The sequence below is a fragment of the Protopterus annectens genome, chromosome 7.part0 (genome assembly GCF_019279795.1).
Source record: "Protopterus annectens isolate FY-2018-M chromosome 7.part0, PAN1.0, whole genome shotgun sequence".
NCBI lineage: Eukaryota > Metazoa > Chordata > Ceratodontiformes > Protopteridae > Protopterus > Protopterus annectens.
Genome location: NC_056739.1, coordinates 1,289,100,093 through 1,289,127,070, shown reverse-complemented (window position 1 = coordinate 1,289,127,070; position 26,978 = coordinate 1,289,100,093). Strand labels below are relative to the sequence as shown.

At 41.1% G+C, this 26,978-nt stretch overlaps 1 protein-coding gene across 1 annotated transcript in view; it reads right to left on the bottom strand.

Annotated features, from left to right (window-relative positions):
* TMF1 (TATA element modulatory factor 1) overlaps window positions 1–26,978 on the bottom strand; it is a 1,367,094-nt gene that overhangs the window by 517,844 nt on the left and 822,272 nt on the right. The window contains exon 9 of the mRNA XM_044076393.1: window positions 10,450–10,606. Coding sequence (XP_043932328.1) covers window positions 10,450–10,606 — 157 coding nt within the window. The remainder of the gene's footprint in view (window positions 1–10,449; window positions 10,607–26,978) is intronic.

Below are 26,978 nucleotides of genomic sequence, written 5' to 3'. Positions count from 1 at the left end.
AGAGATTCTATCTGCATGGAAAATAAGAAAAAGGCTCCATGGCGATCAAAGCTTGCAGCTCCGAAACCCTCCTTGCTGAAGTTATAGCCAAGAGGAAGGTGGTCTTCCAAGAGAGAAACTTTAAATTTGTAGAGGCAGCTGGCTTAAAAGGAGGAAGAGTGAGTTTCTCCAGAACAAAATTAAGATCCCAGGCTGGAATAGTTGCTCTTCTGGAAGGTTTTAAATTGCAAGCACCTCTGAGAAACATTTTCATCAGGGGATGAGAAAAAATGGGCTGTTCAAGAGAAAAATGAGCAGAGATTGCTGAAGCATGGATCTTGATAGAGGAAAAAGAAAGACCACCCTGAAGCAAATCAGCCAGGTATTCCATGATCAGAGGAAGGGTAGGCTGAGAAGCAGACTTCCCTCTATCCTGCATCCAGTGAGAGAACCTTTCCCATTTGCCAGCATAGGATTTCCTAGTGCTAGGCCTCATGGCCTCCCTTAGCACGTCAACCACCTGTTGGGAAAGGGAGGAAGAAAGGGAAGGAGTCATACAATGAGCCATGCTGCCAAATGGATAGACTGAAGATGAGGATGAATGTTTCCCCTTTCCTGAACCAAAAGATCTGGCTTCAGAGGAAGATGCCAAGGAGGAAGATGGGAGAAACTGTGAAGCAGCGGATACCAATGCTGACTGGGCCAGTCCGGAGCTAGGAGAATAGTCCTTGGACGTTCATCCCTGATCTTCACTAATACTCGAGGAAGAGGCGGGAAGGCGTATGCTGATAGCAACGTCCAAGGGAAGGACAGAGCATCCACTTTCCAGGCTCTGCTGTGCTGCTGTCTGATGCAAAAGAGAAGTAGCAGATGGTTGTCTGGGGAGGAGAAAAACATCCACCTGAGGAGTGCCCCAAAGTTGAATGATGCTGTAAAAGACTGCTCTGTTCAGCTGCCACTCATGAGGATCCAATGTTTGCCTGCTCAGATGGTCTGCCAAAACACTGAGCCTTCCTGGGAAAAACTGAGCTAGGAGATGCAGGTCCAGGGATGCTGCCATGGACCAAAGATTCATTCTTTGCCTGCACAGGGGGTAAGAGTGAGTCCCTCCCTGCTTGTTGATGTACCACATGACCGTGGTGTTGTCTGTCCTGACAAGCAGGGTCCCTGGAGAAAGAAGATGCTTGAAAGCTAGTAAGGCCTGCTGAACTGCAATCAACTCCTTTAAATTTATGTGCAGGTGCATCTGCTGGGCGTTCCAACATCCCTGTTTGCATCTGCCATCCAGGTGTGCTCTCCAGGCGTAGTCCAATGCGTCTGTAGTCAGAACTTGAGTGGCAAGAGGTGTCCGAAAAGGCATGCCTTTGTTTTGAAGACAGGCTGTTGCCGACCATTGAAACTCCACCTGCAGAGATGGAAGCAGAGGAATCATCATATCCAGGTCCTCTGTGTGTTGACACCAAATGTTCTTGAGGTACCACTGCAATTTCCTCATATGCAGTCTTGCATATGGAATCATGAGAATACAAGATGCCATGAATCCCAGAGCTTGCAGGTATTTCCTTGCAGGGAGCTGGGACAGACTTGCCAAGTCCTTGAAGTAAATTGAAAGAGTTGTCTGCTTCTCCTGGATGAGATATCATCTGGGCGGCTGTGTTCAGACTCGCTCCCATGAATGTTATCTCCTTGGATGGTACCATTTTTGATTTTTCCACATTAAGAGTGTAACCCAGGGAAGAGAGAAGAGTCTTTACGAATTCTAGATCCTTTAACAGCTGTTCCGGAGAACTTGCTTGAATCAGACAGTCATCCAAGTATGGGTAAATCTGAATTTTCTTCTACCTGCAAAAAGCAATGACTGGGGCCAGGCACTTTGTGAAGACTCTGAGAGCAGTAGATAAGCCAAAGGGCAGCACAGAGAATTGGTAATATTGCTTGCCCACTCTGAAACGAAGGTACTGCATGCAACTTTCCCTGATAGGAATGTGCAGATAAGCCTCTTTGAGATCCAAGGTTACCAGCCAGAAATCCTTTTCTAGCTGTGGTAGCAACTGATGCAGAGTGAGCATTTTGAACTTTGGAATTACTAGAAAAGAGTTCAGAATGGAAAGATCCAAGATAGGATGCCAGGTGCCTTCTTTTTTTTTTTTTTTTTTTTGGAACTAGGAAAAGCCAGGAATAAAAACTCTGGCCTACCTGCAGAGACAGGGACAAAATCTGTTTTTCTACTTCTCCCCTTTGGTTTGGAGGAATGTCCAGGAATCCCTTGGGAGCTGGAAAGGTGCGGAAAGAAAACTTGTGCCCAAGGGACACCGTTCTGAGTACCCATTTGTCGTCTGTGATAGTGGCCCAGACATCTGCAAAAAGGGCCAACCTTCCCTCTAAAGGACTCTTCTGGCAAGCAAGAACAGGCAGAAGTTGTAAAAAGTCATTGAGTGTTTAGATTGAGATGCAGGCTTGGAGCTTCCCCCTTTAGAAGTGGAAGCCTGCCAACGCCTAGACCTTTGAGGGTAGCCCCTGCCCCCTTGAAGATTTGTAACCTCTTGTCCTGGAACGGTTCTGTCTGCTGGTATCAGGAAAGGTCCAACTCTTGGAAGGGTAATTCCTGCTAAAGCGAGGGGGGTTATCCTCCATCTTCTTCAGTACCTCCTCTGCTTTGCTGCCAAAAAGACTGTCTTTATGCAAAGGTACATCCAAAAGCTTAGCCTTGACATGTTCTGGAAGAGGCTGTTCTCTGAGCCAAGCTTGCCTTCTAATAACAGATCCAGTAGCCGTAGCCCTGATGGAGGCCTCAAGGATGCCAAAACCACGATGTAAAGAATGCTTATTGACCAGACTGGCGGAATTCAGTAAATCCTGCATGTCTTTACTCTCTGCCAAAAGAGGTACACTCTGCAAAAAGATGTACACTTGCTATCCTGGACTTAATAGCCTCCAAGGTGTGCTGCTGGTACTTCAGCATATGAAATAGACAATTGGTAGCCCTAATAGCTAGGGTGGCAGAGGTATAAACCTTCTTGCCCCACCTATCTAGGTTCCTAGACTCCGTGTCAGAGGGAACATGATTTCTGGTGACAGTGGCCTTAACTCCTTTAGGGCCCTGAGAAATAACCTCTGGATCTGCCTACGGATTCCTGAAATGAAGCAGATGAGAATCAGGGACCCTGTAGTACTTGTCAGGTTTCCTGGGAGCAGGAGGAACTGAATTTGGAGACAAAGAATTTTCCACAAAACCTTCCAACACAGGTGGAATAGCAAGAGGCTTATGCTGAAGTAAATCCAGAAACTCCCTATTTCATTTCTTGGATTGGGGATAATCCTGACTTTCCCATTTAAAATGTTCTCTGAGGGTATTTAAAGTATCACCAAAAGAGAAATCCTCTGGAGGAGAGGTTGAAGGGATGGACTCCTCTGCATCTGAATCCTCAAAAGGAGAAAAAGCCTGAGAAAATTCCTCTTCATTAGCAGAAATGCTGGAAGAATCAGAACTTGAGCAGGACAAAACCTCAGGAGAAACATCCCTACTCCTTTTAGAAAGAGGAGGCTGAGAACCCCTAATAAGAGTCAACAAATCATTAGCCATTTTAACCATTTGAGATTGTGGGGAACGAGAAGCAGGTGGAGCCTGCCTTTTCACAGGCTTATGAATGGAAGATTTACCTGCAATCCTGAAGGACTCGGGAGGCCTGGCAACTGCCGAAGTTGCAGCAGAGGTTGAAGGAAGAAGTTTGCTGTCAGAACGCAAAACGGAGGCCTCGGACACCAGAGTCAACTTAGCGGCTCTGGCTCCAGCAGAAGAGGTGACCGGTGACAGGTCAGAAGGCAAAATGGAGGCCGAAGGCCTAAGGGACTCAGACTCAATCAAGGCCTGTGGTTGTACATCTGCAGACTGCAAAGGCGTCTCACTGGCTACCGCCTGATGCCCAACTTAGCCTCATCCGAGGACTTAGATTTCTGAGGCCTGTTGCAGTCCTTATCCTTACGTTTCTTCACAACATCCGAGGCCTGAAGGCCGCCGGATGCCATACCAACGAACTTAGGCCAAACTCCAAAATGCCTAGCCAAAATCTTAGCCCGACGACGGATAGTACGCAAATTAAAGGAGGCAGAGAAATCACACTTGGGAATGTCATGGTCAAGGCCTAAGCAAATAATGCAATAGGAATGAAAATTTTTATGGGGAATCTGCTTTCCACAGGTAAGGCAATTATTAACTTTTTCTGACATTCGTTAAGGCAAGAAAAGGGGATCCCCAATGGGGTACTTAGCTGTAGTAGACTTCAACTCTTGTAGTCGGAAACCAACAAAGGTAAACTGCCGACCGGCACTCGTGCATGAAAAGCTTCTGCTTTGGGATCCACGGCAAGGAAGACTGAGGAAGTGATGTCGGCTGCCTCTTTTTGTATCGGACGCCCTGACGTCCTCCTTTACAACTGACGGCAATCGACGTCATTTTTATTTATCTTTGGTATTCTGGCCGACTGAGGGCTACCGGGAGCCAGATAACCCATTTGTTAGGACTGCAACAGTGAAACATGATGAACATCTGGGTGACTTCCCTTGAGATTGCGGACATATGTGAAGAAAGCCTTATGACTGTCTTTAGTACATGTGGCCAGTTTGGAGTTGAAGTTTGCTTTGGAGGATTTCACTAGTGCTCTTATTTGCTTGTTCGCGCTAAGGAGAGATTACTTCCAATTAGACACCTGCTCCTTCTTGGTCCTGGACAGCATTTTTTTTCCTTTTATTACAGAGTTTATTTATTGTAGATGTCCACCAGACAGGTGTACTCTTTCCTGAGGATTTCGTCCTGTCTGGTATGCCTGATTCCATGCAGCTATATAAATACTCATAGTACCCTGGTGTAGGTTTGGACATATGTGCCAGTTCCTATGGAGGGGAGGGGGCTGTGAAGCTGTTTATACCTTCCCTCAGGAAGTTGTAATCAGCTTTGGAAAAGTTTTTTATCTGACCCTAGCTGGGGGGGGGGGGGGTGAGATAGTGACTTCAAAAGTGACTGCTTTGTGGTAGGACCTTACCAGGGATGATGACACTGCAGGGATGCTGCAGTGGTTACTCATATTGGCTAATATCACGTCCAAGATATTTTCACCTCTTGTGGGGGTGTCAACCAACTGGTCCAAGGCATCTGCATTGAAGAAATCAAGGAAACTCTGGGCATTTGTGTTTTGGCATGAGTATTTCTTCCAATCTATGGTTGGATAGTTAAAGTCGCCCATGAGCAGGGTAAAGGGTTGGATCTTGATAGATTCGAAGAGGTCCCTATAGGTGGAGTGGGCATCTTGAGTCAGGGTTGGAGGCCTGTAGCTAGCTATGATCTGACTAGAGGTCTTGTCAATTAACTGCACCTGGAGTGTTTCCTGTGCTTCATACTGTTTGACCAGCCTAGAGGTGTGTGTGTCTTTTACATATATTGCAACTCCACTTCCTTTTGTTTTGCCGCCCACGGTTTGGGGTCTGAATGAATGATAGTATGAGTATCCTGGTATGGCTGGGGTGCTCTCCACAGCTTTGAACCAGGTTTCCGTGACTGCACAAATCAAATGTCAGCTTCTTCCAGGGTTAAGAATGCTTGCAATGAGTGCAGTTTCATGTTTAGACTCCCAGCGTTTAGCTGCATAACCTTTAATTTACTTTTGATGAAATTTTCATGTTGGTAGCTTTGACCTCATGGCACTGCCTAAAAAAGGCACTATGGGGGAGGCAAGAGGCTTCGCCAGGAGCCCAAGCCCAAGGGAGACAGATGTAGGCCATCTCTGGCAAAGCATCGTGGCTTGTCAATCATGTCATTCCAGGCTGTCAGGTACTGGATCCCCTTGGAATGACACCAGAAACTAAGCCAAATGTTAAAGTTAATCATTTTCTGTTTGTATTGAGGCATCATTTTGGGTGATGGTAGAATGCTGCTTAGGGCTTGGAACATACCTGCCTGGGACACATACTCTGTGAGCTCGATCATGTCTGTCTTCATATAGTCCTGTGAGGTATGTCTCAAATCATTCACTCCAACATGGGACTATGACAGAGTCATATCAGTACCTGTTGAGAGACTTGAGTGCATTGGTGATACGGTGGATTCTGTCACCAGACAAACTAACCGTGACGTTCTCCTTATCCAGCCAGGTGAGGGGCACATCTGTGTGTCTCACAATGGAGTCTCCTATGACTAATATGTTGGGTTTATGTTTAGGGCTTAGTGGCTATGAGACACAGGTGTGTGGACTATGTGTGGTGTGATGGGCAGTGGAGTTTGCATGCATTTATGCCTCGCAGGTCTCTTTTGTTTGGGTATGCTTTTTTGAGGCCCTCCACATATGTGTAGGTGTGTTGTGTAGCTGTGAGTAGTGTATAGACCTATAAGCCTCAGCAATCTTATCTGCAAAGCAACAGAATGCATTATTATGGAACTTATTAACAAGGACAAAGGCAGTCTTCAAGTTGTGCACCCAAACCAGACTGAGATTGTTAAAGGCAGATCCTGCTTCCTAAACCTGGTGGGCTTCTTTGAGCAAGTTACTGATGCACTTCACTCAGACAAATCGCTTCACATACCCTAAATGGACTTGGTTAAGGCCTTTGATATCATCCCACATTCTAGCATTATCAATAAGCTAATCAAACTAAATATAAAGTCCTATGTTACCCACTGGATAACAAACCAGCTCACAGATAGAATTCAAAATATTAGTGTGGGAGGTATGCCCTCTTTGAAAGGTGTAGTTATCAGTGGTGTTCCCCAGGGAGCAGTCCTAGGTATTTACTTCTCTGATTCAAGGCTGACATCAAGGGCTTGTGGCTGACTAAGTTTGCAGATGACTGCAAACTTGAACTAACTCCTCATCTGACTTCCAAAATCTTCAAGAGGAACTGACATGCACTGATACATGGTGGCCGGACCACAACCTAAAACTAAACGCCAAGAAATGCAGCACTGTGTCCTTTGGCAAATTTGGTACCCATGCACCTACCACATAAGTGACACCCCTCTGAAACCAGACTACTGTAGCTGTAGCTCCTGATTTGCATCGTGTTACACTGGTGAAATATTTTCCCCATTTTAAGGCACTGGGGAAAATGTGGGAGGAGGTAGCGGCCACATATATAAGTACAGCAGGCTGATGCACTTAATAAGAAAGAGGTAAAATAGCAGCTTGATATGCCCATTCAGTATGAGGGGTGGGGTGGGAGAAGACAGTGTTACTCACTCTGAGGTCCAGAATCAAAACCAGGAAAAGGGAGTTAGTAGGCAAGTTACAAAAGGGACAAAAAAATGATTGTGTTTAGACAATAAAATCTCCCCTAAGTTTTATCAGAACCCTGCCCCAGTGACGGAGCAACAGAAATCCAATACTGCAACTGATATCAGTATAGGAAAATTAAAGTGAACTCAGATAAAATTCTGAAGTAAAAATCAGTAATAGTTAGACAGCTGCACATGAACTTATAAGAAGTATTAACACACAGCCAGAGAAGACAAAAAGCAGAAGAGCAGTTAAGTGAGGACCCTCAGAGTAAAGCAATGGCAGTTACATGCTAAAAGTGATACAGGTAAGAAAATGCAGAATTCTAAACCCACTTCTATCCAAAGGGGAACAGAAAGCTAATGAAAAAAGAACTTTAAAGGGACCTGTTCAGATAGTGGAAAACTTAAAAGCAGAAGGAGATTTTTGTCTGGAACTATTCTATTTTGCAGGGGAAGACACAGAAGAAGCTGCAATACCAATGTTTTTGAGAGGGGAATCTATAGCTTTCACCTTAAGACAACCAGGTGAAGAAAGTAACTCTACACCTACAAGCAAAATTCCTAAACCTCTCTACTACTTCACTCAGTGTATAGGTAGTAGTCTGATGTCTTCAACTATTTTAACTTTAAAAGCATTGGAACCCTTGGAATAGTGCCATGGTCACTAGGTACGTCAATATGGTTTGTTTTCTTGGTACTTACATATTATCGCAACCACATTCGCAGCAACACAATCATCTCAGTTCCAAACCATTGTGCTGCCGAAAAAACTGTTGTCAAAGTCACTTTGGAAGTGTGTGTCAATGAACTGTCTTCATGACAGTCAACTTTCCGGAGAACATGTTGTGCTTACCAAGTGTAAAAGAATAGAGACCTTTACCATTAACTGTCTCGTTTTTCACAGGGAATTACCTGTACATCACCACAGGATGTAATATGCACCCTACCCATTTGCAAAGGAAATTTGTTACATATAACTATAGCAATAGCCTTTCCAAAAGTATAATACAGTCATGAATTCTAGATCAGCCTTAAAGAAAACGGGGTTAACCTTTCACCATTACGATGTCATGCTTACTTTCAGGGTATTAAGACCTGCACATTTACAAAGAAAATTAAAGTAAACGTATCTTTCTTAGCTGTTTTCGTCCTCAACTGAATAGTACTTTGTACCCTTCTTGATCTTCAATTAATTCGCTTGTGCAGTTTATTATTAAGTCAATCTCGGTTATTCAGAGTTCGGAAATGCAGTTGTCAAGACACACACTTGTTTGGCAGGAGAACGGCTTGGAAATGAGACGTTTCTCCTGCTTCGAAAGTGGTTGCGATAATATACTTCTGAAATCCTTCCCAGATTTCTCACCCATTATCCATACCACCTCTGCACACTTGTCAACACACACTTCCCAAGTAAGTTGGGCAACATAACTGGGCAGGAGAAGCCCTTGGAAATGAATCGCTTCTTCCGCTCCAAATGTGGTTGCAATAATACGTAAGTACCGTTTTCTTTTATATTAATGCATGAGCACCTATTTCACTGCATACACTGTGATTTAATAAAGATACTTACACTAAGAGAGGCAACAAGTGAACCACTGATGACTAAATGTTAGTTTATCAGGCATGTGAAGCACTAAGAGAGTTAAGAAAAACAGCAGTATAGAAACTTAGGCATGCCTGGGTTAAAGAAAAGTAGGAGGAACAACTGGATGATGAAATATTGCGGTTAGTATGACAACTGCAGAGACATGCTAGAAAATCTAGGACATTTAGAATGTTCACATGGAAGTGTCTGCAAAAGTTTTTTTTTTACTCCTAAATATAATGCAATGGATGTTCCCTCAAACTTACCCAGCATGTTAGGGATGATACTCAGGTACTTATGAGACGCGGGAATATATAATCTGGTCTTATGAATGCTTATAAAGTAAATTACTCTGTTTTAAGGAGTACTTGGCAAAGCAGTAATATTCACCAATACTTACAAGTTATCCTTACTCTGTTACTGACATTTTTAGGTTACAATTTTGTCTGGTAGTCAGTGCAGAGGATTATGGCTCTTAGCTGTTAAACTGCTTCCAGTAGTGAAGGGTACAGGGTCTAATGTCTTCTACCTCCACTTGCCTACTGTGTAACTCTGAACAACTCACATGATCAGACAATGTTCTCAGTTCATTCCTGAAAAGGGATACTTGTGTCCAATGGCCTTACCTAGTTAACAAATGTATAAATTAAAACATAATTATATAATAAAATAAACACTAAATCACTGGAGCTGACAAAAAATAAATAAACAGGCATTAGCACATTTAATAATGGCGGCATCTAAGAAAGTTATAATTAGGAGGTGGGACTCTAGGGTGGTAACTGACACTGTAAATGAAGTAGAATGGGGGAGGGGGAATAGAACAGCACAAATATTTTTGACACAGGTATGCTTTTGGGTAGTTACCATGACAATCAGCATAATCTAATTCTAAAAAGAAAATGTTCAAAGTTTATTAGGCACAGGGTGAGATGACATAATGGTTAAGGTGTTTACCTCATAGACAAAGTACAAAGGTTGATTCTCCCATTTGGGAAACTGGCTTGACTTAAAATGGCCCAGAAGGCAACTAGCCTAGTACTGAACTATGAACTTGTTGGGCATAATGGTTAAGGTCTTTGACCCTTAAACACAAAGTACAAGGTTTGATTCTGACCTCAGGTTGCTGTCTAGGCTTAAAATGGTTCTTCAGACAGTTAGCCTAGTATTGATCTGTGAACCTATATTAAACATGCTATAAAATGATTACTGTATAACAATCGGGGTCTCTGCTAGCTGATGGCAATTTAACAAGAAATGGTGTTATAATGGTCTTGCACATCTGGAAGGAAGGACTTAAACTGGATAAGGAAGCAATGAAATTCTTTATGTGGTTGCATGTTTTTATGGAATGTATCATAGAGGTGAAATTACAAGTGCATTATGGAGGATATTGGTATCTTTCATTACTTGCACACCTAAGCTGTGCACACCAGTCAATGTTTTTGTTCTATGTAAAGATGCATAATTACTCTTAATACACGAATGAATATGTAAGAATTTTTCCTTAAATTGATGACAAGATGTAAATAAATGACAGCACATTAAAACAGTTACTATTTAACAATGCAGTGATTGCTGCAGTTTTTTGTCAAAGTTACCTTTAATCATATTTTCTTACCTAGTCTATCAGTTAGATTCTTTTCCAGTTTTTCCCAAGATGATGTCTGTGCCCCAAGTGTTGCCTGCAAATTTTCTATTTGTCGCAAAAGTGGTCTTGTTGCAGATGTAACACTCTGACTTAACTCCTGATTCCGATTTTCAGCTTCCTGAAGTCTCTGTAAAGGGTTAAAGAGTTTCAACAACAATGCAACAAAAGACTACTGTCAAAGCATACCTGAAGGTAAAAACTACACTAAACAAGCAACAGTCATACAAACAGAACACAGAAGGGAGTAGAAACATACTAAAATAAGAATAACTAATACAGACAAAAAATGAAAACAAAACTCCTAGGTGATTACATATAAGGTTACCATACGTCCGGGTTTCCCGGGACACGTCCTCTTTTTTGGGCTCCTGTCCGGGCAGTTTTTGAAAATTCTGCGATTTTTCCGGGTTTTAAAACCTGGACAAATTGCAGAATTTTCAAAAAACAGACATCTCTATTTTGGAGTCTTTCCTCCGCTTTGTTTTTTTTGTTTTTTGACTGGCTCATATAAGAGCCAATCAAAAAACGGAGTTCTGTTCAATGCGGAACTGCTTGATGTTCCGCATTGAACAGAAGAGGGTCCACTGTGCCCATTTCTGATTGGCTCGTATACCGGTATACGAGCCAATCAAAAAGCGGAGCTCTGTTCAATGCAGAACTGCTTGATGTTCTGCACTGAACAGAAGAGGGTCCACTGTGCGAGGTTTTGACTGGCTCGTATACCGGCATACGGGCCAATCAAAAATCCCCAAACATTTTTTTTTGCTCTTCAACCTAAGAGGGGAACAAAAAAAAAAAAAAAAGGTCTTTAGTTTTAGTCCTACAAGAATAAAGACAGTTTTTTTAATTTTTTTTTGCTCTTCAGCCCTAACAGGACGAAATAATATGTGCTGGCAGCAGCACATATTTTTTCGTCCTCTTTTTCATACAAATAAATATGGTAACCCTAATTATATGTTAACACTGCCTGGGCATTACAGTACTACAAAAATAACAAAAAGTGTTGAATACATAAACTGCAATTGCTAAACTTCAGAACGTCTTAGAAGACTAAATATGGCTATGTACTATCATAAAAGGAAAGGGACTTATTGAAACAGAAAAGCGAAAAACATCGGTAGGTATACTAACAAGTACAGCAAAAGAAACAAGGAAGAAAGATGGAGTGCTAGGGTTTTACAATAATGTGTTATGCTATGTTTTGATATTCTCATCACCTCTTTCAGAACACCAATGACAACAGAGGATAACAAGCCACTTCAAAACTGGAGTTCCAAGATGGCTGCGCAATGATCAGCATAATTTCAGCCTTCCCAGTGTGAACAGAGAAAAAGAGAAAAAGGAGAGCCATTGAAAATGTTTTTGGCAAAATTCAGTTACTGGCTGGTAAATACACTGCTTGGATGCTGGCAAAGAAGAAATTTGGAAAATCTGAAAGAAAATGAACCAGAAAAGGTGAAGAGAAAACACTGTCTTGGAAGGATTCTGCAGCTGTTCAGCAAAAATAGAGTTTAAGCTTGGGCTTTGGTGCGAGAGATGGCTTCCAGTAACTTAGAGGAAGAAAAAAATCAAATGTACTCAGAGGAGATTACAATAAATGAAATTCTGAGGGAATGCATCAATATCAATTCCAACTACAAAATGCTGGAAAAATAGAAAAAAGCTTTAACTAGCCATTCACATAAACTGATAAAAGTGCAAACATCAGAGGCTGACATAAAGAAAAACCTGGCTGAATATCAGAACCATTTAAAAATAGCAGAATTAGAAAACAGAGCACTCAGGAAAAGCTGAGATTTTCTGCTGTACCAGAGAAACTGGAAGGAGTAGAATGTATTAATTTTATGAAATAAACAATTGGACTTGTGTTCCACAGTAGAATTTGCAAATTGAAAGGGCACATAGTGTGTACGCTCCAAACCTGGCCATAAGAAAGTAGCCAAGACCTAGATTAGTAAAGATGCAATCATACCACTAGAAAAAGTTGATCCTGACAAAATTGTGCCAGAAGGGCAAAGTATTACAAACCGGAGACAGCAGAGTGTTTGTATAACATGATTATTTACTGTACACCAGTCAGAGGAGAAGCAAACATATCCCAGCAATCAGGGAATGTCAAGAGGCAGGTGTGACAGTCAAGCTGATGTACCCATCTGTCTTTATATGACGCAGAACAAGTTAAAGAAAAAAATTAATAAAAGTCTATCTAACAAGAATTGAGTGGCAAGCATGATGGTACTCTGCTTCTCATTTCTCTGATGGTAAGGTTCAGACAGAGACTTTGTCAATGAAACCTTTTCCAGTGTTCCAAAGGAAATGCTTGAGAGACAGAAAAAAGCACAGGAGTAGACTAGAAGAATCAGCAATACCTTGGACTTGAACCAGAGTTTGGTGTTGGGAGATGAAGACGAACAGGAAGACGACCAGCAACTCTGAAATTAGTGAACAAAATGGAAGACTATGAAGCATCTTATCATATCTGTGAAATATGGTTTTGCAAGAAAAATAGACTTTTATAGACTTGTGGGTGACTGTTAAAAAAAGCAAGTTTAAAGTTCATATGCTGTGATTTTGGGTTGCTGGGGTGGGGTGTAAAAGTGCAATGAACATATTACTGTGGATATAAAATGTGTATACACCCCTGTTAAAATGCCAGGTTTTTGTGATATCAAAAATGAGACCAGAGTAAATCATTTCAAAACTTTTCCCACCTTTAATGTGACCTATAACCTGTACAATTCAATTGAAAAACAAACAAATCTGTTGGGGGAAAAATATAAAAAAAAAAACATACAATGAGCTGGTTGCATAAGTGTGCACACCCTTAAACTAATACCTTGCTGAAAAAACTTTTGATTTAATTACAGCATTCATTCTTCTTGGGTATACACCTGTCCATCAATTAAAGAGACTCTGCTTAACCCCAAATAAAGTTCAGCTGTCCTAGTAGGATTTTCCTGACATTTACTGAGTTGCCTGCTACAGCCAAGGCCATGGTTCATAGAGAGCTTACAAACCATCAAAGGGATTTCATTGTTGAAAGATATCAGTCAGGAGAAGGGTACAAAAAAATTTTCAAAGCATTGGATATATCATGGAACACAGTGAAGACAGTCATCAAAAAGTGGAGAAGATATGGGACAACAGTGACGTTGCAAAGAACTGGACATCCCTCCAAAATTGATGAAACGACAAGACAAAAACTGGTCAGGGAGACTGCCAAGAGATCTACAGCAACACTGAAGGAGCTGCAGGAATTTCTGGCAAGTACTGGTTGTGTACTACATGTGACAACAATCTCCCGTATTCTCCATATGTCTGGACTATGGGGTGGGGTTGCAAGACAGAAGCCTTTTCTTACACAGAAAAACATCCAGGCCCAGCTAAAATTTGCAAAACAATACATGAAGTCTCCCAAAAGCATGTGGGAAAATGTGTTATGGTCTGATGAGACCAAGACTGAATTTTCTGGCCACAATTCCAAAAGGTACGTTTCACGTAAAAACAACATTTCGCATCACCAAAAGAACACCATCCCCATGGTGAAGCATGGTGGTGGAAGTACCATGCTTTGGGGTTGCTTTTCTTCAGCTGGAGCTGGGGCTTTAGTCAAGGTGGAGGGAATTATGAACAGTTCCAAATACCAGTCACTTTTGGCCCAAAAGCTTCAGGAGTCTGCTAGAAAGCTGAAGATGAAGAGGAATTTCATCTTTCAACATGACAATGACCCCAAGCATACATCCAAATCAACAAAAGAATGGCTTCACCAGAAGATAATTAATGTTTTGAAATGGCCCAGCCAGAGCCCAGACCTACATCCAACAGCAAATCTGTGGGATGACCTGAAGAGGGTTGTGCACAAGAGATGCCCTCGCAATCTGACAGATTTGGAGCACTTTTGCAAGGAAGAGTGGACAAATATTGCCAAGTCAAGATGTGCCATGCTGACAGACTCCTACACAAGAAGACTGAATGCTGTAATTAAATCAAAAGGTGCTTCAACAAAGTTTTAGTTTAAAGGTGTGCACACTTATGCAACTTATTGTACTTTTTTTATTTTTTTTCCCCTAACAGATTTGTTACAGGTTATAGGTCACATTAAGGTGGGAAAAGTTTTGAAATGATTTATCGTGGTCTCATTTTTTTATATCACAAAAGCCTGGCATTTTAACAGGGGTGTATACACTTTTTATATCTACTGTATATGTAGAATTAGTATATTTTCTCTTTTTATTTTACAAGGATGAACACCTAAATTATTGCCTTTAGCTTAAGCTTTAAACAGGTGTATTATAAGCATGCAGACTTTAAAAATAAGACAAAATGATGAAAGCCATTTGATTTCATTTATTTTAACATTTGTTAACTGGGAAAGTCTGACTTGGAACAAAGCCAATTTTCAGCAGAGACCCAGGGAGAAACGTTCAAGATGCATGTCTTTATAATGTGGGAGGAAACCGGAGCACCCGGAAAAAAACCACACGAATGCAGGGAGGACATGCAGACTCCACACAGAAGGCACCCCAGACGAGAATCAAACCTGAGAACCTCTTGCTGTGAGGTGACAACGCTACCATTGCACCACTGCACCATCCAATTATATATATAAATGTATGATTGCCTATGTAGTAAGCAATGGTTTAATGAAAATGTTTCTTGTTTTAAAAAAGCAGAAACTGAATAATGTATTTAATATTGCTTAGGTTACATGACATATAGCAATATATGTGAAGTATAATGTTTGTATGTTAATATAGTTTGATTACTTTTATATGACTGCAAATTTGCCTATGTCACAAGTGATAATTCAATAAAGGTGTTTGAAAATGCTAATCTTCTTACAACTGCAAAGGTATTAGTTTGTCTTTCACTGGCAAATGTTCAGTGGAGTAGATGTCTGCAGCTGAGGGCAGTTGTGCATTCTTTACTGACTGAAATTTACAAAGACTCATTGTTGAGTACATTTCCATGGATACACGCTGCCTGCAGGTGCAAGCAGTTAATCTTGAGAATTCTGAATATTCTTTGCTGAGGAAAATGAAAATTTAAAGATATAAGGGCAAGCAGTTTAGTGTAAAATTTTTGAAATTATGAAAAGTAAATAACAGGTAACAACCTCCCTAGCACTATAATGCAGTTAACAGAAGAGTATACGACTTAGTTTTATTTAAAGATAGACAAGGCACTTTATCTTAATGTTTTCTGGAAGTATACAAGCTGTTTTTCATATCTGGGAGGAGGACAGTGATAAGAACAGAAATCAACCAGTATAAGTGGGAGCACAGGCTGTAGCATGCACTGTGCCAAGGGTAAAATTAATTTTAGGGGTAATTTTTCCCTTATGAAGGGTTAAACTTCATGTCTTGAAAATGTATATAGCTTTGTCTGTCTGTTCCAAGTTAAAAGGGGATGGGGTGTTTTGTAATTAGTTTTTTGTTTGAGGGTTTTCATTAAAATGTGACACTGGTTCAAATAGAAATCGACAGTGCAGTGGTAAAGTGGAAGCACTGTCGCCTCATAGAAAGAGGTTCTCCAGTTCGACTCTCGGCTGGAGTGCCTTCTGTGTGGAGTCTGCATGTCCTCCCTGCGTTCATGTGGGTTTCCTCCGGGTGCTCCAGTTTCCTCCCACATTACAAAGACATGCAATCTAGAGTGTTTCTCCCTGGCTCTCCGCTGAAAATTGGCTTCGTTCCAAGTCAGACTTTCCCAGTAAACAAATGTTAAATAAAAATAAATAAATAAAATAAACTTTATAAAAGATCAGCTTACCAAACATTAGTATATGCAGGTAACACAAAAGCTGGAAATACACACACAAAAAACTGTCATGTATAATAGGTGGAAACAATATCTTTTTATCATGATGGCTATGCTGTCCACATTATCTTGGAACATGAACGGTCTTACAGATGTAGATAAAAAGGAAAGAGTACTGAATTATATTAAGAAATGCAAATCCAATGCTACAGGAGACATATTAGAAAAGAAATGAGCATGTGAATTTGACAAAGAGAAAATTTCAGAATGGATATTCAGTAGGACATCAGGAACAAAAGAAACGGGGAGTAATTATACTAATTGAGAGAAGGGCTCCCCCAACAGTGAAAGATAGGAAAAAAAGACAAAAATGGTAGACTTGTGGTAGTAAGGGGCTATTGGCAAGGGACTAGGACTACAATGGCATGCATTTATATTCTAATGAAAAATGCTATTACAAATCAAGTAAATTTTGAGAAAAATTCAGCTGGGGTTATTTATAGCTGGGGACTGGAATTTGATTTGCAAAACTGAGGATGTATCATGGGGATCTAGAAGGGGCAATATAACAAAAGAGGGTAGATTTCTGAAGAAATGTATGAACATATTTGGTATGGAAGATGTGAATTCAGCAGTAGGAACTCTGACAGAATTTACATATTATTCTCTGAGGTACAATAACTGAACTAGACAAGATAGAAATTATATTTCACAGGAATATGTGCATTTAATTGAAAGCTTTGACACAAATCCAATAACTACTCATGATCATGCACTAAGATAAAAATGAATGGTAATGAAGTACTGTCACTTTCCCCCTACCTGTTAAAAAGAGTGGAATTTAAGTAATGGGTAGTGGAAATCATTCAAAAGTTATTAGGGAAGATAGAAATATCTTCTAAAGTTATAGCTAGTGACTGAGATAAAATGAAAATGGAGTTTAAAAACAGCATTGAAATAAAAGAGAAAAGAAATATGGTTAAAAAGCAATAGAAATTACTTGAAGGGGCTTAAAAAGGTTAAAGTATTGCAGAATAAGAGGAATCTCACAGCACAAGAGGAGGAGCAAATGCAGAGTGCTAAAGAGAAAATAAGAAGTATCTGGATAATATGCATGAGTTTAGAAAGATTGTAGTTAAGCAACTAGTTTTTAATAACAACTCCAAAGCACAACAACTTTTAGCACAACAACTTAGGCAAAAGAACACTATAAGGGTTGCTGCCAAACTCAGGGAACCTATAACAAGAAAAATAACCTTAGATCCTGTAGAGACTTTGGAGATATTCCAGAAATTTTACAAAAATTTGTATAAAGCAGAGAAATATGGAAACCCGATAGAGTACAAATGGAAATATTTATATACGACTTAATTACACACCAAGGTCAGAGGCAGACAAGGCTTAACAACCAACAGTTAAGATAGGCGGTGATAAGATAAAAACAGTGATGTACAATCAATCTTCAGGAAGGTTTACAGGAACAGACGGCATTCCTATAGAAGTTTGGAAATTAGGAGGGAAGAAAGTGATAAAGATCTGGAAGATATTGTTTAATAGAACTTTAAAAAGAGGGGAAGCACCAGCATCTTGGAAGAAAGTTATTGTGGCCATGTTACCTAAAAATGACAAAGACCCTTCAGATCCAGCTTCATGTAGACCTGTTACAATTTTAAACCATGATACAAAGTGTTCTATACTAGCTAAAAGAATGACAAAGGTGTTGCCAAAATTGATATATACTATGGTCTCTCTTCTGCCCTGACTGTACTGCCAGACATAATGCCTTTGGTTGAAATAAGATTGCATACAATTATAATGCTTTTTTTCACCATCTGTTAACCATGTACGTTAATTTCATATCTTTATTACATATGTGGTGGTGCTGCGGTAGCGTTGTCTCCTCACAGTAAGACGCTGTCCGGTTCGATTCGCAGCTAGAGCGTCTTCTGCGTGGAGACATGCGTGAATGGGCGTACCTTCGTTGAAGGTTGTGCGTCAGGCCTGGCAAGCCGGTATGTAAAAATCAACTGCCAATCATTAGCGGACCGGAGTTCCACTGTGGCAACCCCTAACCGGGAAAAAGCCGAAAGACAAACAAATTATATATGTGTTACATTGTTCTAAGTTTTTTTTTTACTATTATTAAACTTTCTAAGCTTTATTACTATTTTTGTACTTTTACAGTATTATATGTTATATTAACTTTGTGGAGCTTTTCTCCCCAGGTCTCTGCTGAAAAAGGGCTTTGGCTCAGTCAGACTAACCCAGCCAACATATGTCAAATAAATAAATAAATTAATAATAAATAAATATGTGGATCAGTGTGTTTTTGGGGAGGGGAGACAAACATCTGACAACATTAACAGAACAATGATGATCTAGAGGGAAGCAGAATGTAAGAAAATATCTCTGTTCTTGGTGGGTCTTGATGCAGAGAAAACATCTGTCACAGTAAGCTGGGATTTTATGAGTATGGAATTGGAAGCATTTGCATTCCATGATACAATAATAAATGTATCCCTCACTGGTAAGATCAGACCATAAACTGATCTCACTGGATATTCACATCCTGACCCCACCCCCTGCCCAGAAAACCACAGTGAAAAACTTCTCTAAAGCAAATTTCACACTCCTCAAAACCGAGGTGGAATCCTTCAAAGCCCTCGAGCCTGTGGAAAATACGGCCCAGACCTCAGAATCCTTTATAAATGCATTCTATGAACACCTTCAGGAATGCATGGATCATGCAATCCCAAATAAAACCAAGACCCAATCCTCCAAAGGCAGGCGTCCTGTCTGGTGGACCCCAGCCATAAACAAACTATACAACAGAAGGAGGAAGCTACTACATGATAGAGCAAAATCCCAAAAAGGGAAGGCATCTCTGATCAGTATTAGCAAAAAACTAGGGGCACTCATAAAATCGTCTAAGGCCAGCTTCGAGAGAAAAATTGCACAGGACACTAAGGATAATCAAAAGGCTTTCTTTAGTTATGTTAGGAACCAGGGTGGGAATTCCCAGATATGCTCAGAATTAGTCCAAAATGACAAAAAATACGCCGAACCCACAGACATTGCCAACATCCTAGCTGACAGGTTCAGCGCAAACTTCTCTCCCCCCCACCAAAAGGGCAAATATCTATCCCAGCAGAGTGCTGCCCCCCTGACATCTCAGATGCTCAGGTAAGAGCCACCCTCTCCAAAGCAAAAAACACAGCATCAATGGAACCAGACGGTGTCCCGGGCTGCGTCCTACATGAACTCCAAGAAGAGCTAAACCCAAACATAAAACTACTGTTCAATCTCAGACTTACTACAGGATATGCACCCAAAGAGTGGCGTACAGCAACAGTGGTCCCTCTCCACAAAGGTGGTGCCTCAACGGACCCTGGAAACTATCGCCCCATAAGCCTGACTAGCTTGGTCTGCAAAGCTATGGAAAGGATCATCATGGACCTCATAAATAAAGATATTGGGGTCCTACAGACACTGGATCCTACCCAGTTAGGCTTTGTTAAGGGCGGATCCTGACTCTTAAACCTGGTCCACTTCTTTGAAACAGTCACCAAGGCCAATGACGAATGGAAGGTGGTCCACACAGCCTACCTGGACCTCGCAAAAGCCTTCGATACAATACCCCACTCGGGCATTATAGATAAGCTCACCAGCTTAAATATAAACCCCTATGTCACTAGATGGGTTGCAAACTGGCTCAAGGACAGAATCCACATGGTTAGAATTGCTGGAGCCATGTCAGACTCCAAACCAGTTACAAGTGGCGACCCACAAGGCTCAGTCCTGGGACCTCTCTTGTTCAGTATATATTTCTCGGAGGTACAGGCCAACACGGAAGGAATGTGGCTGACCAAGTTTGCAGATGACTGCAAACTGGGCACCATAATTGACTCTCCAGCCGACAAAAGCATCCTCCGAAAGGGCCTCATAGAAACAGACAACTGGTGCCAGAGCCATGGCCTCAAGCTAAACGCCAAAAAGTGTATAGTCATCCCCTTTGGCAAAAACAAAGTGCCCACAAATTACCACATAGGTGGTAATCCATTAAGTACAGAAGAATTAATTAGGGACCTGGGGACCCAAGTTGATAGCAATCTCTCATTTGACAACCACGTGGCCAAAGTGGTTAGAAAAACATTTTATATAGCCCACCTAATCACGAAGGGATTCACATCTAGATCAGGGAGGTCATCGCCTCTTTACTCATCCCTCATCAGGCCCATAATTGAGTACAATGCCCCTTTTGGGATGTACCTTACCAGACACCTGCAGCAACTGGAAAGACCCCAAAAGTACCTCACCAAGAGGATCAAAGGGCTCAAACAGATGCCATATGCTGCCCGGTTAAAGAAACTCCAGCTCTACTCAGTGGCATACCGCCTGCTCAGAGGCGACCTGTGCCTGACGTATAAAGCCATGTCCAACCCGGAATTAAGGGACATGCTGCACCTCAAAAAATCCAAATCCCATCGAGCTACACGCTCGAGAGAGTTGAACCTCAGCACTGAAATAAATAGGACATGCTGGAGGGACAGATTCATAACCCAGAGGCTCCTTTCACTCTGGAATAAAATCCCAGTCCAGGTTAGGCAGAGTCCCTCATTGACTCTCTTCAAGAGGAATCTTGATGAGTGGATGGGAGATCGTAGGTTTACCCAGGGTATTACTTCTGTGTCACTGTTAGACAGAGGCACAGTATACTAACCTCGAAATAGGGCATAGCAAAATTAATTTAAAATGGGTGGCGAAAGCCAAACATACTCTGGCTAGGCTTATAAATGCCCTAGGGCAGACAGCCTAGTATGAACCTATGAACCTAATAATAAAGTTAATTAGAAGGATATATGAAGGATTGGAGGCAAGAATTAAACTTGGAGGGTTCTTCTCAGATAAGCTGTGTTTGAACAGAGGAATCAGGCAGGGGTGTCCTATTTCCCCTTTGCTTGCTTTATATTTAGAGCCATAGGCAAAGAAAATAAGGGGCTCAAAATACAAGGACATAACTGGTATGGTAAACAAGAAAAGTTGGCGTTATTTGCAGATGACATTATTTTGTACCCGATAAATCCAGAAAAGCACATCTCAGTGTTGTGGAGCATTCTGAGACAGTTTTGAGTCTCTTTGGGACACAAAATTAATAAAGATATAACAAAGGCTATAGCCGTAAATTATGTACTCGCACACAAATTGGTTCAGCGACACCCATATTTAAGGGGACATGATAAGATGAAGTATTTAGGAGAATGGATTAAAAACGGCTTATGTTGTGGCAGCTAAGGATATGTGGGAGGAGACTAAAAAGACAATACAAAAATTGAGAAACTGGAAACTATTACTTACGGCTATGGACAGTAAGATACAAGAAGTGAAAACGTTTTTAGTACCTTTAATTTTGCATACAGGTCAGGCATACTTACATGAACTCGAGGAGAAGTTGTGGACAACAATTAATAAAGAGTTACAGGAATTTATAAGGGTCAGAAACAGGGCAAGAGTCAAGTGGGATAAGTTGATCCTTCCAATAGAAAAAGGTGGATTAGGTTTACTTGAGCTGAAGGCATATTTTAGAGCTACACAGTTAAGACTCATGTACACATCACAAGCAGAAAGTTATAATTCAAACAGGAAACAGATGATGATGAAGCAAGAGGGAATTTCAATAAATAGAGAGAGAAAGAGTGAGAGTGGGATTCTGAATGCAGATCTTTAAGGAGAATTATAACAACCATAGAGAATATTATATTCATAAAGTGGCAGAAAGTATTTTAAGAACTAAGTCAAAATGAGAATGGAGAAAGGAGATTTTGGCAATAGGGGTAACTGCAAGTAAGGGTTCAACAAAATAGGCAATGGGGGCAGGGATTTACTGGCTAAACCTGTCAAAGGAATCAAGATAATGGGAGTAAATAACTCAAGCAACAAAGGTAATAAGTGGGATGATGCCAAGAAGACAACTGGATTGCAGGCTAGAGTTTGCCTTCTCTACCAGGACTTGATCTCAGAGTGCAGGCAAAGAGAAAGGTACAGGGGAATTCTAATAAAAGACCTGCTCTGGTAGAGTTTTTTAACTGAATCTAGAAAAGAAGCAGCTTTTTAAAAAGGGATAATTAGTAGGGCATATAAATGAAGAATGGAAAGGCTGTTGGCCCAGATGTCATACCTGTGGAAGCATGGAGGTGTTTAGGTGAAATGGCAGTGGAGTTTTTAACCAGATTGTTTAATGAAATCTTGGAAAGTGAGAGGATGCCTGAGGAATGGAGAAAAAGTGTTTTGGTACCGATTTTTAAGAATAAGGGTGATGTGCAGAGCTGTAGTAACTACAGAGGGATTAAATTGATCAGTCACAGCATGAAGTTGTGGGAAAGAGTAGTGGAAGCAAGGTTAAGAAGGGACGTGATGATTAGTGATCAGTAGTATGGTTTCATGCCGGGAAAGAGCACTACAGATGCAATGTTTGCTCTGAGAGTGTTGATGGAAAAGTACAGAGAATGTCAGGAGTTGCATTGTGTTTTTGTAGACTTAGAGAAAGCATATGACAGGGTGCCTAGAGAGGAGTTGTGGTATTGTATGAGGAAGTCAGGAGTGTCAGAGAAGTATGTAAGACTGGTACAGGATATGTACGAGGGTAGTGTGACAGCGGTGAGGTCTGCGGTGGGAGTGACGGATGCATTTATGGTGGAGGTGGGGTTACATCAAGGATCAGCTCTGAGCCCTTTCTTATTTGCAATGGTGATGGACAGGTTGACAGACGAGATCAGACAGGAGTCCCCGTGGACTATGATGTTTGCAGATGACATTGTGATCTGTAGTGAGAGAAGGGAACAGGTGGAGGACACCCTGGAGAGATGGAGATATGCTCTAGAGAGAAGAGGAATGAAGGTCAGCAGGAGTAAGACAGAATATATGTGTGTGAATGAGAGGGACGATAGAGGAATGGTGAGGATGCAAGGAGTAGAGGTGGCGAAGGTGGATGAGTTTAAATACTTGGGGTCAATAGTTCAGAGTAACGGTGAGTGTGGAAGAGAGGTGAAGAAGAGAGTACAGGCGGGATGGAGTGGGTGGAGAAGAGTGTCAGGAGTGATTTGTGACAAACGAGTACCTGTAAGAGTGAAAGGGAAGGTCTACAAGAGGGTAGTGAGACCAGCTATGTTATATGGGTTGGAGACAGTGGCATTGACAAAAAGGCAGGAGTTTGAGCTGGATGTGGCAGAATTAAAGATGTTAAGATTTGCACTGGGTGTGATGAGGGTGGACAGGATTAGGAATAAGTATATTAGAGGGTCAGCCCAGGTTGGAAGGTTTGGAGACAAAGCCAGAGAGGAACGATTACGTTGTTTTGGACATGTGCTGAGGAGGGATGCTGAGTATACTGGGAAAAAGATGCTAAGGATAAAGCTACCAGGTAACAGGAAAAGAGGAAGGCCTAAGATAAGATTTATGGATGTGGTGAGAGAGGACATGCAGGTGGTTGGTGTGACAGAGCAAGATGCAGAGGACAGGAAGAAATGGAAACAGGTGATCTGCTGTGGCGACCCCTAACGGGAACAGCCAAAAGAAGATGATGATGATGATGATAAAACATTGCATGATAACTACAAGAATCAATCAGAAGAGGTTAGCAAAGATTGGGAAGACAGACTGGAAAGTAAATTAAAGGAAAACAATGGGAAGACATATGTATGGCTCCCAACTATGCAACCAATTCCAGCCGGTTTAGGATCTTTGCTTGGAAGTGTTTCCATAGGTACTTTTACACCCCAGGCAGACCTCAAGGAATTTTTCCTCAGGTAGACAGCAAATGTTGGAGGTGCGATGGAGAAGAAAGAGGTCATTGGGAACATACGTTTTGGGAGTGCAAAGAGCTGGCTGACTTTAAAAATTCCCTACAAAGTACTCTATCAGAAATATTGGGTGAGCAAGTGGTTGCATGCAAGGAAATTATTCTCTGAGCTGGGATACAGGATCTGAATTGCCTAGTTATAGTAAGGCCTTATTAAGTTTAATTTTGTTGGCTGCCAAAATAAATTACTAGAAAATGGAAATCAAAGTCTGCACTAACTGTATTTGAGGTACTGAATATTATAAAAGTGACAAGAACTGGAAGAGGGATCTTTAGAAAAGGGAAGGAGCAAATTACACAGAAGTACACTGAAATTGTAGGAACAATACATGCATAATAATGTTCTGGAGAAGGAGGAGGAGTGAAGTTTAAGGGAAGGCAGAAATTCAGCAATGTTTTGTAATGTTGGACTGATGACAGTAGCAAAAAATATATCTGATGTATACTGTATTTAACCTAAAAATGATAAAAAAAATGTTTTCTTTTCTATTACTCTATGTTTGCCTATGACTTAAGTGATAATTTAATAAAGGTGTTTAAAAAAAGCCACTTCAAAATTAGCAACATATCATCAATACACAACAAATGAGAGATTATGAGGTAGAAATAAACTAGTGAACCTTAAATTAATATTTTGTGAGGAAATATTTAAAGAACAGGAATGTATGTCATTTGCTGAACCACATAGTTTCAAAGCTGGCTGGGCTAGTATGGTGCAAACAGGATCACACCTGCCTATAGCAGCACATTCTTCAGTATAACTTTCTGTATCAAGCGAAAAGGTAGGAAGGTACACAACCAATTATGAATCCACATAAAGGAAAAGACAGTTATTTTTAGCTGTCATTGTGAGGAAACAGACAACAATGTCTCTTGATCTGACCACAGAGCCAAGTCTTATGTTGGGAAGCACTTTTACACTACCATGCAATGAAAAACATTTAGCCAACTGCCATTTAAGAGCTTTAGAGATCCTTCTGACTGGATTTAAAATTAAGATAACTAAAAAAAAGTGAAAGCTTCACTGGAAACCCTGGCTCCTTGGATGACAAGCCTTTCAAGGGTTTTACACACACACACACACACACACACACACACACACACACACACACACACACACACACACACACACACACACACACACACACACACACAAAGTATCAAGTAACATTTAAAATATACAAACAACCAATAGCAGCATGGCAGTTAAGACTGCTACATCACACAGTGTTTGGTTCTTTGGTTTGATTCTTGACTGAGTTACCTTCTGCATGAAGTCTGCTTATCCTTCTCACGTACATCTGAGTTTCTTCCAGGTACTCTGGTCTCTTACCACATCCCAAACAGTCTTCATGAATTACCAACAGATGTGGATGTAGTGTGAGAGTGAGTTGTGTTGGTGTCCTTGTAAGGGTTGGTGCCTCATTCAGGATGAGCTTCTATGAACCACACAGAGAGCTATGATATACTCTGTTCCCTGACCACTGCAATGAATTAAGTATGCTACTAGGAGAAGTTTTGGCAAAACTGGAAAAAAAGACAAAGTATCTTGTGCAACTGCAACATAAAAAAGCTTATATGACATCAAAAGGATAATGTTGAGTCCTTGAAGAAGCATGTTTTCTAATCTAATCTGATGCACTTGTGGTACCATCCTCAGAGAACCATAACCACATCAGGTTACATGTATTGCTACTTTCTCAAATGTGCAAATTAGCTTTGCCTAATTATTATCTAATGTACTATCTGGGACAAACTGCAAAATGTCCAAAATGGAAGCCTGAAATAAGTGGCTGTCCACTCTGACACAAAGGTTAGAAAAAGTAAAAATTGTTTTCTCAAATCTTCTCAGCACATTAAACTGTCTGGTGGCATTAATGACTAAAATTAGTCCCTTGAAAATGTAACAAGTGTGCCTCCTTGTTGACAACATGAAGGTTTGGAGCTATCTGCCCTGTTGCCCCCTGACCACAAGTATGGGACTTAATCATCTTGTCTCAACATGGTATAAAATGACTAGGTGAAAGCATCCTGGAATTACTGGGCACAGGCCTTATAGGATAAAGGCTGCACTTTTTAATCAAGATATGAACTGAAGACACTCATTTGGTCATGCTATAAAAGTCTGAATGTACACAAAGGCAGCTGGCACCATGGTACATGGGTATAAAGCCTTGATTAACACTGGAAAAGCTACTTGGGGAAGGTGGAAGTGTTCAAAGCCAACTTTCCCATTCTGTGGGGGGGGGGTTCAGTCAACTGTATGGTTGGCACTTGGTGAAGGCAGGTACTCTATCCTACAGCAGGAAAGGTAGAGACATCCACATCCACCAAGCAGTGCTTCAGCACTACATGTGTTCTTCTGCTAATGCATGGAAGCAAGCATGAACCACTGGAGAGGAAAGATAGGGGCTGCTCTGGGTAAGAGGATTAGGAATCAAGAGAAAAAAATCCCCAAAGCACCATACTACAGATGAAATGACAACCTAGAAGTGGGGTACACCATGTAGTTCTCTAGCCTGGGGACAATTAGGGTTCACCCTTACATTCAGATGGCCACGGAATGGGGAGGTGAAGCCAGACCCTCCTGCCAATGTGAAAAAAGCACACCTCTGAACTGGTGGAAGCTTAAGGGAAGGTGTGGTGTAGAGGAATAAATAACTTCAGTGGCTGCCTGGAAGCAAGTTCCCTTTAGCTGGCTCCTGGCCTCACCATTGGTCTCTTAAAGGACAGTGTAATAAGGAGAGTGAATGGGTTAAAGACCTACAGGAAGAATGGTACACAACTGCAGACACAAAAAAAAACAGAAAATGCACCAAAAAAAATAAATAAATAAATAAATAAATAAAAATGTATGGAGAACCTTGAAGGGACATCATTTTTCTTC